This window comes from Nuphar pumila, chromosome 13, assembly GCF_984573655.1.
Source record: "Nuphar pumila chromosome 13, dmNupPumi1.hap1.1, whole genome shotgun sequence".
In the NCBI taxonomy this organism is placed as follows: domain Eukaryota; kingdom Viridiplantae; phylum Streptophyta; class Magnoliopsida; order Nymphaeales; family Nymphaeaceae; genus Nuphar; species Nuphar pumila.
Window position 1 is genome coordinate 81,518,697 of NC_143261.1, and position 16,829 is coordinate 81,535,525.

Sequence of the window (16,829 nt, forward strand, 5' to 3'; positions counted from 1 at the left end):
GATCAAGAAACTAGCTTCATAATGCATGATACTTCAAGAAAAAGAATACATACCGAATAACTTCAAGAAAGAGAGGAGAGACAACGAATACTTCATTATTTTTCTTGAAATTTCTTGAGTGACATGCTTCCCGATGCACCGACGAACAACTCGATCACCGCCTTGCTCTTATACCATGTGAGAAAATGACCTTGAATGCAATAGGTTCAAAAATGAACCAATAAACACGCACATAAAGTGCAAATACACAAACCCACTAAGGGGTAACCAAATGCACATAAAGTGCAAACTCATAAACCCACAAAGGGGTGAAGCCAAAAGGGCTAAAAAGAATGAATCTTCATTAAGGGAGAGGGTAAAAACCCTTATTAATTTACAATGGGGTAAAACCTCTATTTATAAGCCACTAGGAGACCTTGGAAGGGGCTCCACTAGTCGTTGGAGCCCCTCCAACGGTTAGAATTCTAACTGTTGGAGGGGGTCCAACGACTAAATGTTGGACCCCATTCCAAGGTTGACTAAAGTCAACCAAAAGAAAAATAAAAGAAGAAAAGAAAAAAAAGAGAAAAAATAATTAGTCATTCATAATTATGAATATGTGCAAAAATAGAAAATAACCAAAATGCCTCTGAGGGCTTACAATTAAAGAAATATATATTTATATATATGTAAGTAGATACATATACATATCTCTCTCTATATATATGTGTGTATCTCTCTTTATATATAAATAAAATATATATATATATATATATATTAAGAGATACTGAGGAGGAACTTGAATCCATGACAGGTGAATAAAGAATCAATGCAAAAATAACAAAACATGACAGTAAATAATTAAAGAAGAAAATGAGATAATCAATAACCAAGAGGCAGAAAATTAGTGATAGTAATTGGCAGCAATAACAGTCATGTTCTTTTTTTTTTAGAAAGGAACATGAATAGTAAATCAGATATGTCGCTGGAAATAGAATATCTTAATGAAATCAAGCATCAAGGTCAACTTGGAATCCTTTTTTTTGTTGGGTGATGCAAAACAGGAATCATTGGCCTTAGGTGACATCAATCTGTTTTTCATATCTGATATATTTTTCAAATATGATAAATCTGGTTCAGCTAGAAAGATACGACAAAAAACACAAACGAGCCAAAATTTATAAAAGAGATTTCAAATCCTAGATCTTAGCAAGAAAAGAAAGAGTCAAGGAATACACGGATCTGATTTGAAGGGGAAGAAATAACAAGAAAATGAAGATAAAGAGGGATTAGGGAATCAATAAATACGCATATATAATTTAAGAATCAAGAACCAAGAAAAGAGATGCTGATTTGAGAGAAAAGGAAAGAAAAGAGAGGAATAGAGAAAAGATTAGAAGACTCAACTGTTACCTGGAGGAAGAAAGATCGAATCTTGAAGGTCACTAAGATTTTCTACCCCCACTCCAAACCTGACTTTAATACTATGTTAGATTTAGGTTTTCTGAGGTTCCTGCAGAGAGAAAGAAGACAAGAAAAAGGTTTTGGTTGAACTCTCACGATTCTCAATATGAAAAAATTGTGTCTCATTGTAACTATTTATATTCACTTTACACTAAAATACATCTTTACTAAAACACTCTTATTAACACAAAATACAAGAAGACTAATAAAGGGTATTTTAGAAACACACTATATAATAGAATACAATAGGGAACTAAGAGACGCGAACAGTGACATGAACAGTAACGTCGTGAACACTGACGTGAGTGATATGGATCTGGATTAAGATCCAAATCTGAGCACCTCAAACCTCATACTTTAATAACTTTCAAGTGCTTCCCATAGCTTCTTTGCAGTGCTGACTTCTGAGTAGAAGTTAAATGGGGTTTCAGAGAGTGCATACAGTATGTGTCCACGACATACGAAGTCATCCTGCTTCCACTTTAGTCTCCTGTGATTTTAAGCAATGGTTTCGTCCTTTTGTTCTTCTGGATAGTCCTCCGTGAGCATGTACACCACTTTTGTAATCATTTTTGTCATCATTTGAAATTGGTGTCATCGAACTGGGACAACTTGGGCAGCTCTTGGTTTTCAACCTTCACAGTTGTTATTTTGAAGAATTGTCGCTTGAAAATTATTGAAAATATTGAAAATATTGAAAATATTGTTTAACTTAGTGGGTCAAAAAACTGAGCGTAAACCATGTATGCTCGGAGGCACGCGTATACACACACTATCTTTCAAGCGATAGTTGTCACACTTAGGATCAAGTCCTCGGTGCAATGGGTACTCGTGCAACTATGCTCACATAATACAACCGAGCTTTTGCCTTCTCGCGAATGATCAAATCACGCCCTGCACTAGGTGAGCCCAGCAACCTCGACACGGACCACCTTGAACAACCTCTTGACTACAGTTGAATCATGTATGGGTATGGATCTGGATTTTAACATCAACTGAGTTGGGATCCAAACAATAACTGGATTTGGGTTTGATCAACAACTGGATTTGGATCCTGGATAAAGATCCGAACTACAATCGAATCCAAATCTTGGATAGAGATCATAACTACAACCGGATCTGGATCCTGAATAAGGATCCGAACAATAATCAGATCTGGATTCTAAATAGAGATCTGAGTTATCTTGAGAACCCAAAAGAGGAGAGAGAGAGAGTAGAACTCATGGGGAGAAGATAGCACTCATGGGGGAGGAGAGGAGATGAGAGAAATGGGAAAGGGCTGGGGTTTATATAGGCCCTAGCCTCAGGCCACCCATTAAGGCCATAATGAGTCTTCAAGAGGCCTAAACAGCCAGAAGTAATAGGCTATGGCTGGCCAAAATGGCTAGCCATAAAGGCACAAACTTTTATACATAGAGGTGTTAAAATGTATACTCAAAAGCATTATTGTAAGTATAAATATATATACTTATATACATAGAGATACGTATACATATATTATATGTATACGTATCTCTATATATAAGTATATATATTTATACATTTTTCTCTTTTTACCCGATAAGGGTATTTTTGTCTTTTCTCATTTTGCGCATATCCCATTTGGAATAGGCTGTACTTTTTTTCCTTTTTCTTTTTATTTTTTGTAATTCTTTTTTTCTTTTATTTTTGCCTTTTTGCACATTCAAAAAGGGGCATTGGGGGTCTCCCCAATAGAGTCGTTGGGGAGCCCCCAACGGTCACAATTGTGACCGTTGGGAGCTCCCCAACGACTCCTTTGGGGAGCCCCCTCTTGCCCTCTTCTTTCTTGTATAAATAGGGGTGTTCCCCCTTGTTGTAGCATCAGCTTGAGAGTCTCAAGCATTTGCTTTTATATATTGAAATACATGCATTATTGCATGTTTATTATTTATACGCTTTTTGCGTATTTTGTTCAAGTGTTGTGAGAGTGCTTTCGTGCACTTCTTTTATAAGGTTTTTATGCTTGTTTATGTATTGTCTCTTCGTAGACAATTTCACATGGTATCAGAGCAAGGTTGGTGATTGGAGATCGTGAGATCCGCCTTTGTTCGAGTGCTTCGAAAACCGTGCCTTCGGATTTTTTGAGATTGAAGTGGTGGATCTTGCTTCTCAAATATTTTAGAAGGATCTTGTGCTAAGAAAAAGTTGAAACATCGTATTGGTACGTCTTTTTTCTTCTTCTCTCTACGTCTTAATGGGTGAGAAAGAGTCTCACTTTGCCCTTGGCTTCAAGTTGAATGGGTCCAACTATCATATTTGGGCCGGGAATATGGAGGCCCACATAAAAGGAAAAGGATTGTGGGGTTATGTGCAAGGAACTATTCCGGAATCGGAACCCAAGATAACCATAATGGACGGAAGTGAAATCAAGATTCTTGAGGGAGAGGAAAGGATCAAAGCTCTTGAAGAATACTCAAAGAAACACGACGAATGGGAAATGAAGAACTTCAAGATTCTTTCTTGGTTCTTCGCATCCGTCGAAACGAAGATTAATGCCAACATTATCAAATTCAAAAAGGCATCGGAAGCTTGGCATTATCTCGAGAAGATGTATACATCAAGAGATCTATCTCATAAGTATTACCTTCAAAAGAAGGCCCTCTCCCTTACTCAAGGTGAAATGTCTATTAGGGAATATTTTGCCGATCTTTCCTCTATTTGGGATGAGCTCTTTATGCTTGAACCAAAATGGAGTGGAGAGGCAATTGAACTCCACCACAAGCAACTTGAAGAAGATCGTTTCTTCAATTTTTTGAATGGGTTGAGACCGGAATTTGAGCAAATAAGGTCATCACTTCTATCCTCATTTACTCCTCCCTCTCTTGAAGATGTTCTTACCAAATTAAGTGGTGAGGAGACTCGTATGAATTTATGTAAACAAGGACCAAGTGTTCTTATGGTTCCTTGTAATTATGAAGAAAATAATGAGGTTAATGCCGTATCAAGACCCGGAAATAATGTAAAGACCTATCGTCCTGCTCACTTTAAATTCCAAAATCAAGGAGGAGATGGTGGACAAAGAGGGAAGCGGGACTATAGCAAGACTATATGTCACTTTTGTAAAGAACCGGGGCATATCAAGCCGGTATGTCCCAAATGGAAGAAGCTTCTTGCTATGGCCACCACCGGCGCACCACAAAAGGAAGAGGCATCATCAAGAGGGTCACTCTCGTTGAACCAAATAATGGAAGCCCTTCAACCTCTTCTCAAGGGAGCTACATCCGGTGCCGCCGTGTCTACTTCTTCCATTCCAGGTAAAGTCCCTTGGCTTTTGGACTCAGGTGCATCCTTTCATATGTCCCCAAACATGTTTTCACTTTCCGATTATTCAAAAAATGCTTCTCCATCCTTTGTTTCCACTGCGGATGGAACTTCTCTTGAAATTAAAGGAATAGGTAATTTTGAAACTCAAGATTTTTTTATTCCAAAAATTAGATTTATACCTAAACTTAATTTAAATCTTCTTTCTGTTTCTCAACTCTCGGATCATGGTTGTGATATTAAATTTTCATGTGATAAATGTTTAATACAGGATCGCCTGTCCGGGAAATTGATTGGGGAAGGCTTTAGAAAAGGCGATTTATACTACATGGAATCTCTTCGAGTTCCAAAATCTTTTTGTAATGTTGCCCAAAACAAAGATATAAACATGTGGCACAAAAGACTTGGTCATCCTAATATCACCAAGTTGTCTTACTTACATTTTGCAAAAGACCTATGTAAAAGTTCTTTTTCTTGTAATGACTGTATTCTCGGAAAAATGAAAAGTTTACCTTTTGAGCAAAGAACTATGTTCTCATCAAAACCCTTTGAAATTGTTCATTCCGATGTTTGGGGACCGGCACCTGTTGTCTCAAAAGGAGGTTTTTCTTATTATGTTATTTTTGTGGATGATTTCTCTAGATATTCATGGATCTTTTTTCTTAAATTCAAACATGAAGTCTTTTCATGCTTTAGAACTTTCCATTCGATGATCAAGAATCAATTTAATAGTAACATAAAGATTTTTAGAAGTGATTCTGGAGGAGAATATCTCTCCAACCAATTTAAAATATATCTTGAAGATCAAGGAATCATTCACCAAAGATCTTGTCCTAAAACCCCCCAACAGAATGGGTTGGCCGAAAGAAAACATAGACATATTATTGAGACCACTAGAACCCTTCTTATTTCCCAAAACATACCAAAAAATTTTTGGGCTGAAGCTGCTCTTGCTTCTGTTTATCTGATAAATCGTTTGCCTTCTAGATTATTAGGAAAAATATCCCCTTTTGAGATTTTATATAAACTTGAACCAGATTATAATAGGTTACGTGTCTTCGGGTGTAAGTGTTTCATACTTACGGATAAGAATGACAAACTCTCTCCCAAGGCTATCCCCTGCGCTTTTCTTGGCTATTCTGAAACTCAAAAGGGATTTCAGTGTTATGATCTTCGAGAAGATAAGTTATATGTCTCTAGAAATGTAACTTTTTTGGAAAATGAAAGTGGATTTGAAAAAAATGTTTCGCAACAAGAAAATTTTGATTATTCCTTCCTTTTTGACTTATTGTCTAGTAATGATGATATATCTAGTGATGATGATGTATCATCAAACCATGATGAGGACATTGAGGGTAATGTCGAAGAGCATAACCAACAAGAAGGCAGGATTTCAAGTGATCCAATAACATACTCACGTAGAAACCAAGACACCTTTAGAAGTGCTATTGATCAATATAGTAAACTTGTTCCTGTTCTCGATCACCGTAGATCTGAGAGGAATAGGAGACCTCCAACTCGTTTTGTCTCCTTTGATTCCTTTTCACCCCGATATAGGGCTTGTCTTAGTGCCATAAATTCTTATTTTGAACCTAGAAATTTTGAAGAAGCTAAAAAATGTATAGAATGGCAAGAAGCTATGCAAAATGAACTTAATGCTCTTAAAAGGGCTGAAACTTGGGATTTCGAAACTCTACCCATAGGAAAAAAAACTATAGGTTGTCGATGGGTTTTTAAAGTTAAAACTAAGAGTGACGGATCCCTTGAAAGGTATAAAGCTCGCTTAGTTGCAAAAGGATATGGGCAAGAGTATGGAATTGATTATGAAGAAACTTTTGCTCCTGTAGCCCGAATGGTTACAGTTAGATGTCTTATCACTATTGCATCTATTAAAAATTGAAATATTTTTCAAATGGATGTAAAAAATGCTTTTTTAAATGGTGATCTTAACGAAGAAGTGTATATGGATGCTCTACCAGGCATGGAGATCCCTAAAGATAAAGTTCTTCATCTTCGAAAGGCCCTTTATGGTTTGAAACAGGCCCCCAAAGCTTGGTATGACAGATTTACCAGTGTAATGCTGGAAAATGGTTTCTCCTCCTGTTATACTGACACTGCTCTATTTACTAGAAAATCTAAGGCAGGGATTGTAATATTGTTACTATATGTTGATGACATGTTAATTATAGGTGATGATGTTCAAGGAGTCAAGGGTATTAAGTCCGTCTTGACTTCAAAATTTGAGATGTCAGACTTGGGTTTTCTGACATATTTTCTTGGAATTGAGGTTGCTTATTCGCAACGTGGTTATTTTCTATCTCAGTCTAAGCTTGCTTGTGAGATTATTGACAGATCAGGGATTTCTGATGACAAAGTATGCGAAACTCCTGAAGTTGTGGGAGCAAAAATGAAGATTGACGACGGTGTTCCTCTAACGGATCCTACTCCTTACAGGCAGTTGGTAGGTTCTTTAATGTATCTTAGCATTACTCGACCCGATTTGTCACATGCTATACACATCGCCAGCCAATTTCAGCATGCTCCTACAACCGTTCATATGAGTGTTGTGCTTCGCATCATCAGATATTTAAAGGGAACAGTGAATAAGGGAGTATTCCTATCTTCTTCTTCTGAATTAAAATTGCTTGCTTATACTGACTCAGATTGGGGAGGTGACCCTAGTAACCGTCACTCCACCACTGGTTTTTGTATTTTCTTAGGAGAATTGTTGATCTCATGGCGATGTAAGAAGCAACAGAAGGTATCCTTATCATCCACTGAAGCCGAATACAGAGCCATGGCATCCACTACCATGGAAATTGTATGGATTCGACGCCTCTTGGAAGATATGGGAGTGCCTATCAGAGAACCAACTAAGTTGTGCTGCGACAATAAAAGTGCAATCTATATTGCCAAAAACCACACCTTTCACGAGCGAACAAAGCATATTGAGATGGACTGCCATTATGTCAGGGAAGAATACTTGAAGAAGGTCATTGATTTACCATACGTGACGTCTGAATATCAACTTGCGGACTTCTTCACAAAAGCTCTTTGTTCGCCTAGATTTCATTTCCTCCTTGACAAACTTGCGGTTATCACACCGTAAGTTTGAGGGGGGGTGTTAAAATGTATACTCAAAAGCATTATTGTAAGTATAAATATATATACTTATATACATAGAGATACGTATACATATATTATATGTATACGTATCTCTATATATAAGTATATATATTTATACATTTTTCTCTTTTTACCCGATAAGGGTATTTTTGTCTTTTCTCATTTTGCGCATATCCATTTGGAATATGCTGTACTTTTTTTCCTTTTTCTTTTTATTTTTTGTAATTCTTTTTTTCTTTTATTTTTGCCTTTTTGCACATTCAAAAAGGGGCATTGGGGGTCTCCCCAATAGAGTCGTTGGGGAGCCCCCAACGGTCACAATTGTGACCGTTGGGAGCTCCCCAACGACTCCTTTGGGGAGCCCCCTCTTGCCCTCTTCTTTCTTGTATAAATAGGGGTGTTCCCCCTTGTTGTAGCATCAGCTTGAGAGTCTCAAGCATTTGCTTTTATATATTGAAATACATGCATTATTGCATGTTTATTATTTATACGCTTTTTGCGTATTTTGTTCAAGTGTTGTGAGAGTGCTTTCGTGCACTTCTTTTATAAGGTTTTTATGCTTGTTTATGTATTGTCTCTTCGTAGACAATTTCACAAGAGGGGTGTCAAAAAGGGTCCAAAATGACCCTGAAAGGTCTAAGAACGACCTTGACCAAGTCAACAGGTTAATGGTCAAATCAGGTCGAGGATAAGAGGCGGCTATAGACCATTTTGAACCTTTAATGCTCATGCAAAACTGTTGGAGAAGGTTCAAACGAATCCGAATAAGATCCAAATAGGATTCAATGCTAAGTCAAGGTTCATAAATGTACTGGTCAAAGACAGTTTTAGACTTGAGCATTAAATTTGTCCCAGGTACTAAAAAGAAAGTCAAAGCCAAGACAAACCGAACCGGGCCGGGCCGAATCCAAGTCCAAAGTCAAAGGTGAAGGGTCAAGAGTCAAGATCTAAGGTCCAAGGTCTAATGCCTTTGAGGGTTTTGCCCTTTAATGCACCATCTCTCTATACAAGGACAAGAGACTTCCCAAAAACCTTCAATGTAGAACTAAACTTTTGTAGAAAACCCTTCCCTAAAAAGCATAGGAAAATAATAAAGATAGAGGAAAACTTAGGGATAGTTTTGAGCCAAAATCCAACATCTTTTACTATTCATACTTGGGTCCCAGCTTTGGTTGCTTGACCAGAATAAAACCAACACATCAGTTGCTAGGCAGTGATTCTTGGCTGGGTCAGGATGGTGGTTTGAGGCTGGCTAATCCTGAGCAGAGATATGTGAGGTGGACTTTTCATCATAAATAAGTTTGCAATATGTTTATAAGGGTCTTGGTGTTGGCCGTGACTTCCCTCTTCAGAGAGGGAAAGGTATGGAGATTGAAATGAACAATAGCATAAGCTATTTCTTAAGCATATACATTTCTAACAATGATCAACTTAAGTATTTTATGGTTGCAACTGCGACTATATCATGTCACTGTATATATAGTCACCTATATCATTCAAGGTAATTTCTCAGAGAGGGGTTTTTTCTAGGAGGGATTTTCAAAAACTTGTTTTTCTCAGGAAAATCTCTAGAGTTTTAAAAATTAAAAAATATAAAAAAATAAGAAAAAAATAACATAATAGGTTTTGTATCATTTTTTTCTGCAAAACTATAAGAAAATAAGTTTGGAAAGTATTTAAAATAGAAAAGGAACAAAAAACTACAAAAATTGGCTTAAAATATCTAAAATAAAAAAATATCATGATAATATTGGGATATTTTGCCAATATTATCGGCTTACCTGATTTTGCTGATATTATCATGATATTTTCAAAGTATCGCCGATATCAGTAACACATTATATATATATATATATATATATATGAGTTGCTATTTTTTCTCCCTCGAAAAGCAACTCGATACTTATGCACTATTTTTTGTAAGCTTCAGTATTCAATAATTCACCTTGGAGGTTGGCATTTATGTTTTTCTGTTAGATTATTACTATTTTCTTATGCAGTTAATCTCAAGAATTTAATGTTTGTCCCTCACCAAGTCTTCAGCTTATCATTTTTGAGCTTTTGAACCAGTGCAAAATGTTTGAACTTTGAATATGTGACACGTATTTTTATAGGATCATGAAGGCTATATTGTTTTTCTTTACCATATATTCTATTCTTTTTACAATAATTTTTAATTGCCAGTCAAGATGCCACAGAAAACTCTTAGCTATCAAGTTATGTGCTTAAATATTATCCTCTCATCTTAACCCTTATGATCTCTTTACATGTTCTGGAAAGAAAGGTACTATAGGAAGCAATCATTAAGGTGAATAAAACTGTAATACACAATATTCTCTCACCTATAGGCGTGTGCTATTTGTTGTAGCCCACATATTAGTCATATAATCTTTTAGGTTGATTGTCTTAGTTCTATTCTTTTTTATGGGTTCTCTCTCTTTCCTTGATACATTACTTTTAATACCTATAAAGACGTGAAAAGATCAGGTGCAATATGATTGCACAAATATTTGTGCATTAAGCACCTGATCGCCCTCCATCTTGGGACAGGGCCTGTAACGCCCCAAATTTCAAACTTGCGAACCTTTTCAGAAAAATAGACAAGAGACTACAAATATCTCTTTCCTTCATAGTTGTTTTATGAAATCAGCGGAAGATTTTGCTTTTGATAAATCATAAGGCAAGCTGACAACTTTGGACACGTTAGCTAAAAGAACCAAAACTCACAAGATTCGGATATCCCAAGAAAAATCCGATACAAACTCATAGTGTCCAGGACACGAGCTAAGAGCAGGAAGAAGAAGTCTTGAAGCCATCTTGCAATCGCGCCATCGCCTGTAGTGTACCTAATCATCACCTGTACCCATAGAATAGGTTAGTTTCGCGAAAAACTAGTAGGTGCACAAGAGAGACTACAAGAACTGAATTAAGTACATTTAATTCAGTAGGTTACGCAGTTTAAAGCAGATATGCAGTTAAATAGGTAAGCAATGCAAGCAGGTGAATAGTGCAAATACGTAAGCAGTACAAGCGAATAAGGCGTGCAAGCGAGTAAGTAGTGCAAGCGAGTAAGCAGTGCAAATGCGTAAGTAGTTCAAACAGTAAGCAGTTCAACGCAAGTAAGCAGTGCAACTGACCAACGCAGCATACGATCAATTTGATTGTAAGCTGTGAACTACTACGCAACAAGCTTGTCCTCGTTCCTAGAACGAGGTCTCTGCATCTAATCACCACCAGGACATAGTTTGTCACTCGCTACTTCTAACCAACGCTTTGTCCTGAACGACCTTAATCTATCCTCATCTCTCAAAGTCTTACGCGGCTAACCGTCACCGGTTATGACGCACTAAGGCATCATACCTTCTCAGAAAAGCTCACCCTTCCGTAGAAGGTCCAAAACATGATCACTAACTCAAATCGTTAACGATTTGATTCTCACACCTGAGTCAAGCATGTAATCATGCTAAAACAGAAAGCCGAAACTATGAATTCATAGTTGGCTATCACAAACAATCTCAGAAGATCGTCACAGCTCACCATAACTTTTTATGGTAAGCAAAAACACAAGATCCACGTCGGATCGTTCGGTCTGAGAGATATACGACCGGACAAGGAATTACCGCCCTAGAGGGTATACCTGATCTTGGACCCTATACTTCCTCACAGGAGTTCACCGTCTTTGCGGCTACCCGTTCGTGGACAGTGTACATCCTCACAGAGATCTCCCACTCTAGTTGGGTCACCTGATCTGGGAAATGTATAACCTCACAGCGAAACCTTTGGGAGATCAGTCCTTAACAAATGCCATATCCAATAAAAATCATTGCGATACACGCATCCACACAAATGACTGCTCTCAGGGTCGATAGCCACTAATACAAACAACAAGATCAACGCCTGGATCACCTGGTTTGGGACATGTATAACCTCACAAGGAATTCCGCCCTAGATGGTATACCTGGTCTTGGACCATACACTTCCTCACAGGAGTTCACCGTCTTTGCGGCTACCCGTTCGTGGACAGTGTACATTCTCACAAAGAATCTACCACTCTAGCCGGGTACCTGGTCTTGATCATACATGCCCTCGCAGATAATCCTTTGGAGATCAGGTGCTCGACAGACACCCCACTCAGTGATGCATGCATCAATAATCGACTGCTCTAAACCATTGACTGCCTCGGGGTCGGTAGCCACAATATGAGCACAAGCTTGCATATCAGCAATGTGCATCGTATCACTTCATATAGAAGCATAATATCCTACGCATCGTGTTATTGCCGCAAGGAATATTGCAATCCTCAAATAGGCCCTCAAAGCATGTGTAAACGACACATGAGAACGCGCAAATATGACAATTCAGTTGATTCTATGGGCGAAGGGTAACTAACTCTACCCGTCAGCCAAACAAAACAACTGAATAAGACAAGCACTCATAACAATGCTCGTAAAACATATAATTACCATAAAATGACTCAGTCCATCAACAAGTAATTAAATAAATCGTAAGACATAAACCATTGCATCACAAGCCATTCATAAGCAATCATACGGCAGGAGTTATATCACAATATGTAAGCAGCTTATAAGACAAGCGGTCACATCAATCCTAGTTGCCACCAGTTCGTAGATTACGAGCTGTATGCAATCACATCAATCATAAGAGATGCAATCCAACAAGTGTTACGCTACAATAAACATCAAACAGTTCGACCAAGGGATAAAGCAAGTCACATGCTAATATGTAGCAACTGGCATAATGCTATTATTATAAGTATTTAACCAGTATGAGAAGCTCCTTATTACTCCGCAAAGAACTGCGTAAGCAGTTTAACCAACTAGAGTAACGCCTTGACAGGCGTGCACAGCTCAACGAGTAGTATACTGAACTATCGAGCAAGCAAGCGAATTAGTAGTGCAAGCGAATCAGTAGTGCAAGCGAAGCAGTAGTGCAAGCGAATCTCACGACTCAACGACCAGTGTGAACAGACCTTATGTTTCGATAATTACGAACCTGCGAGTACGCGCAGGCAAAACGTAGAACCAACTGAAACTAGTTCGGGCGTCTGTTATTCTATGTATTTTCAATAACCCGAATAGCTAGTTGAGTTCGCTCTAAAGGGACGGTTTTAGCCGAGAGAGGATTCTCCAAAGGAGACTGTGCCACGGACGCATCCAACTTCTGCAGAAGTGTTGAGCTAACTAATGTAACCCCTTTCCCCTAACTCCAATGATTGGGGAGGCCGGATCGTTGCCCGTAGGGTGATTGTTAACAAACTGTCCATTGGAGTTTGTACCGCTCTGTCCTCTCCCTTGACAGACACAAAGAAGCGAATAAGTACGTTAGGGGTTGCTTAACTAACGACCCATTCTATGCTGTGGTATTTAAACCACTCGAGCATCTTGCCTGTGAAGGCGAATGTGAGGCCATTTATGTGATTACAACAATTTGCATTTAGCGTTGTTCGAGGTCGCACGACCGTCTCATCCGATCATCGCAGTACTTGACGTGTCGTGCACGACTACAAGCACTCTAGGATGAAAGGGGTATAGCTCCTCAATAGAAGCCTCAACAGGAGTGTTTCACAAAGATGTAAAGTTTATCAACTTTACTTTATCTTTTGAAACAACAGTACCTTGTGCCAACATTATGCATGTGATTTTCTCGAATCACAAATACTATCGGGGTATCTACATGCCTCGCATGACTCGACACCGGCCTCGATAGATGGGATACGGGTTTCTCAACAGGACACCCGCTAAGAAGTTCGCTCGAACCTCCAAATCGGGATCACCCGAGATATGCCAAAAAGGCGAGCAGAACCAGCTAGTCACATCTTTCCAAATGCTTCGATTTGGAGCACTCTTTGATGCTTTTGCGCAGCTCCCTGAAACCTCAAGTCGACTCTGCAGGACTGCACGCACGAAAAGCCAGGATCCTTGCGAGGTATCCCTCTCCTTAGACGAAGATGTGCCGCTCGCTCCCGACTGAACTCTTGTCGCAAGAGGGAGAGGGGTAAATGCCCCTTGCATCCTCCACGAGGATGCCTTTAAAGCATACGCAAATAGCAAGGACCTGCACCTCTGCAATAGCAAGGCAATACTAACACATATGCAAAAGCAAGAGCCTAGCGCAAAGCGTGATGACAAAGTAAAGAACAAGGATCGCGAAACCGCGTCCTTGAGTTAAATGTGTACTCGTATAAATATATATATATTTCTATATATATTTATTTATTTAATGGTCCTTTTTTAGTTAATTGAACTTAATTCAATTGTCCAAGCCTTCTGTGCAATCTTCCCCTACTTTTGAGAGTTGCAAGATTGCTGTCGTTCGCGGATGTACGTGATTGGTGGCTCGGGTCGCGGAGCGCGAGCAGGATCCATCGTACGAGCTGTAAAAGTAACGATCTGAGCAAGCTAATACCAAAATAGAAAGTCAGAGGCACTATCGCCGTCCTGACGTAAGGGAAACAGAGGCAAGGGCATCGTGCGCATACGCACCTGCTATAAGCGCAAGAAGCAGAAGCAGGGGCTGCGAGCCCCTGCTGACTTGCTGTCAGCGGACTCCGAGGAGGCAGGGGGTTGCACCCCTGTCCTCATAAAGCGAGGGCAAGCAGGGTTGCGCCCCTGCCTGACAAAGTAGAAGAGAGGCAAGGGAAGAGCCCCTGCCTGTCAGCAACGAAGGGGAGGCAGGGCGCTTCGCCCCTACCAGACGACATACAAAGAGGGAGGCAGGGAGCCTTGCCCCTTCCTGCCGAAGAATAACAGAGGCAGGGGCGATGCCCCTGCCTAAAGAGAGAAAAGGCACAGGGAGGGGGCTCGACCCCTCCCCTGAACGACGAGGGCATAGGGAGGGGGATTGACACCTCCCCTGACCAAAAGAGGAAGCAGGGAGGGTTCGACCCTCCCCTGCTGTCAAAGGGAGCAGGGAGGGGTCGACCCTCCCCTGCTGTCAAAAGGGAGCAGGGAGGGGTTGACCCTCCCCTGCTGTAAGGAGACGAAGGGAGGAGGGGCTTGGCCCCCTCCCCTGTCAACACAAGGAGCAGGGAGGGGGCTCAGCCCCTCCTCTGTCATAACACAAAGCAGGGAGGGGGCTCAGCCCCTCCCCTGCCTAAAGGAAATGCAGGGAGGGGCTCGACCCCACCCATGCAACCAGAGGGCATCGGGAGGGGAACCGCCCCCTTCCTTACCAAGCACGACACAGGGAGGGGCTCCGCCCCTCCCTCGCTAAAAAGAGCCGCAGGGAGGGGGCTTTGCCCCTCCCCTGCGATCTAGGGCAGCAGGGAGGCAGCTCGGCCACCCTCCCTGCGCAACGGAGAGGTGAGGGAGAATGAGAAGGGAGAAGAGGCGGAAAGAAAAGGAGAAAGAAGGCGAGGGTACATACCTGGAGGTCGCCGGAGGGAGTCGCGGGGGGTGGTGGCCGACGGTGGATGGGGGCCTCCAGCGGGATGACGAGGAGGCGAGGAGAGTGCAAAGAGAACGAGAGAGCATCGGGGGGGATAGGTGCAGAGAGAGACGGTGAGGGGGGTTTCGTATATGAAACCCCCTTGCCTCTCTATCTAATGAAGGCTCGAGGGAGGCGGTGAGGCTGTGCCCGACCGCCTCACCCTTTTGGATCCGGGTCGGGTCCAAATCTGGATCCGACCCGGGTCAAACAAATTTTTTTATACGGGTTATTACAGGGCCTGTCAGGTGTGGGGCCCAAGACCTGATGGAGGGCGATCGGGTGCTTAATGCACAATTTTTTGTGCAATCATATTGCACCCGATCCGGACTCTATAAAGACTGAGCCTGGACTAGGACGCAAGATTTTTGTCCGTACCTTCTAGAAGAAGTCCTTTGTACGGGCTGCCCAACAAGCTCAAATGACTGTCCCATTTGTTTATGGGTATTATAGTTGTCGATATGAATGCCAAATTGCCAATAAATAGTTTTATGATCCAGATCCTACATGCCTTTGTCTGAGGCATATTTGTGCCTTGAGATGGAGCCTGATCTTTTCACGTTTTCAGTCTACTAGACTTCCTGCTTTTGTTTGAGATACAAACATCCTATAATAGTGGACTCTGATTATTGTTAGATTGCATTTTGACGCTCATATTGCTGTTGAAACTCCCTACTTTCAACCATTATTTTTATATAGCCAAGTTCTTTTGGAGGCTGCTAATAAGGCTGGAGTCACAGGGGCACAAGAGTTGCTTGATGATCCAAACAACGCTCTTACAGAGGTATCTTTCTTATCCCTTTCAATGGACTCTGCTATGAGTTCTTTATTTGATTATTCATTTCTTCTTTTTGGTTTGATTGATTGTGAGTATTTGATGATGTGGGGCAGGTTGAAGAGGAAATCAGAAAGAATTCAACTTTCATTAGGGGAGTCCCATATTTTGTGGTGGGTAACCTTTTCTTTCTTTTTTAGTAGATATTCAGATGATTTTACATTTATACAGTCCTAAATTTCTTGCAACATTTCTTTTGGTAGATTAATGGAAAGCACAAGGTAAGTGGTGCTCAACCTCCTGAGGTGTTTCTTAGTGCTTTCCAAGCTATCGCAAATGACAGTACCGTATCCTAAATTGAACAACACCTAACTCTGAAGCTTATGTGTTTGTTAAAATAGTCGGCTGTAAATATGCCCAATCTTAAATTGTAGTTGTACAACTGTAACTCTGAAGCTTATATGTTTGCTAAAATAAGATGCTGCAAATGACAATACCCATTCTTAGATCTGTACAATTGTAAGTCTGAAGCTTATATGTTTGTTACAATACATGGAGGGTTTGATTTTATGTGGGCATCTACATTTTGGTCAAATTAAAAGTACCACAATGCAACTTATTTAGAAAAAAAAAACGACTATATCGAAGCAAGATTAGTAAATGGAAGCCTTGGTTATGGACTTTAATGTGCACCATCAAATTCACCATGGCCATGTTTGAACTTTGAGAGAAGGTTCTCGAATCCGAGGATCGGATA

At 40.3% G+C, this 16,829-nt stretch overlaps 1 protein-coding gene across 2 annotated transcripts in view; it reads left to right on the forward strand.

The window, feature by feature from the left end:
- Positions 1–16,587, forward strand: part of LOC149818879 (Thioredoxin superfamily protein) — a 56,051-nt gene extending 39,464 nt beyond the window's left edge. Inside the window, exons 6-8 of one of the 2 annotated variants that reach the window (XM_089984090.1) lie at positions 15,934–16,081; positions 16,189–16,245; positions 16,336–16,587. In XM_089984090.1, the coding sequence (XP_089840216.1) occupies positions 15,934–16,081; positions 16,189–16,245; positions 16,336–16,428 (298 nt within the window). In that variant the 3' untranslated portion in view covers positions 16,429–16,587. The remainder of the gene's footprint in view (positions 1–15,933; positions 16,082–16,188; positions 16,246–16,335) is intronic. The other variant, XM_089984091.1, reaches the window with a different exon arrangement.
- Positions 16,588–16,829: the final 242 nt, after the last annotated feature.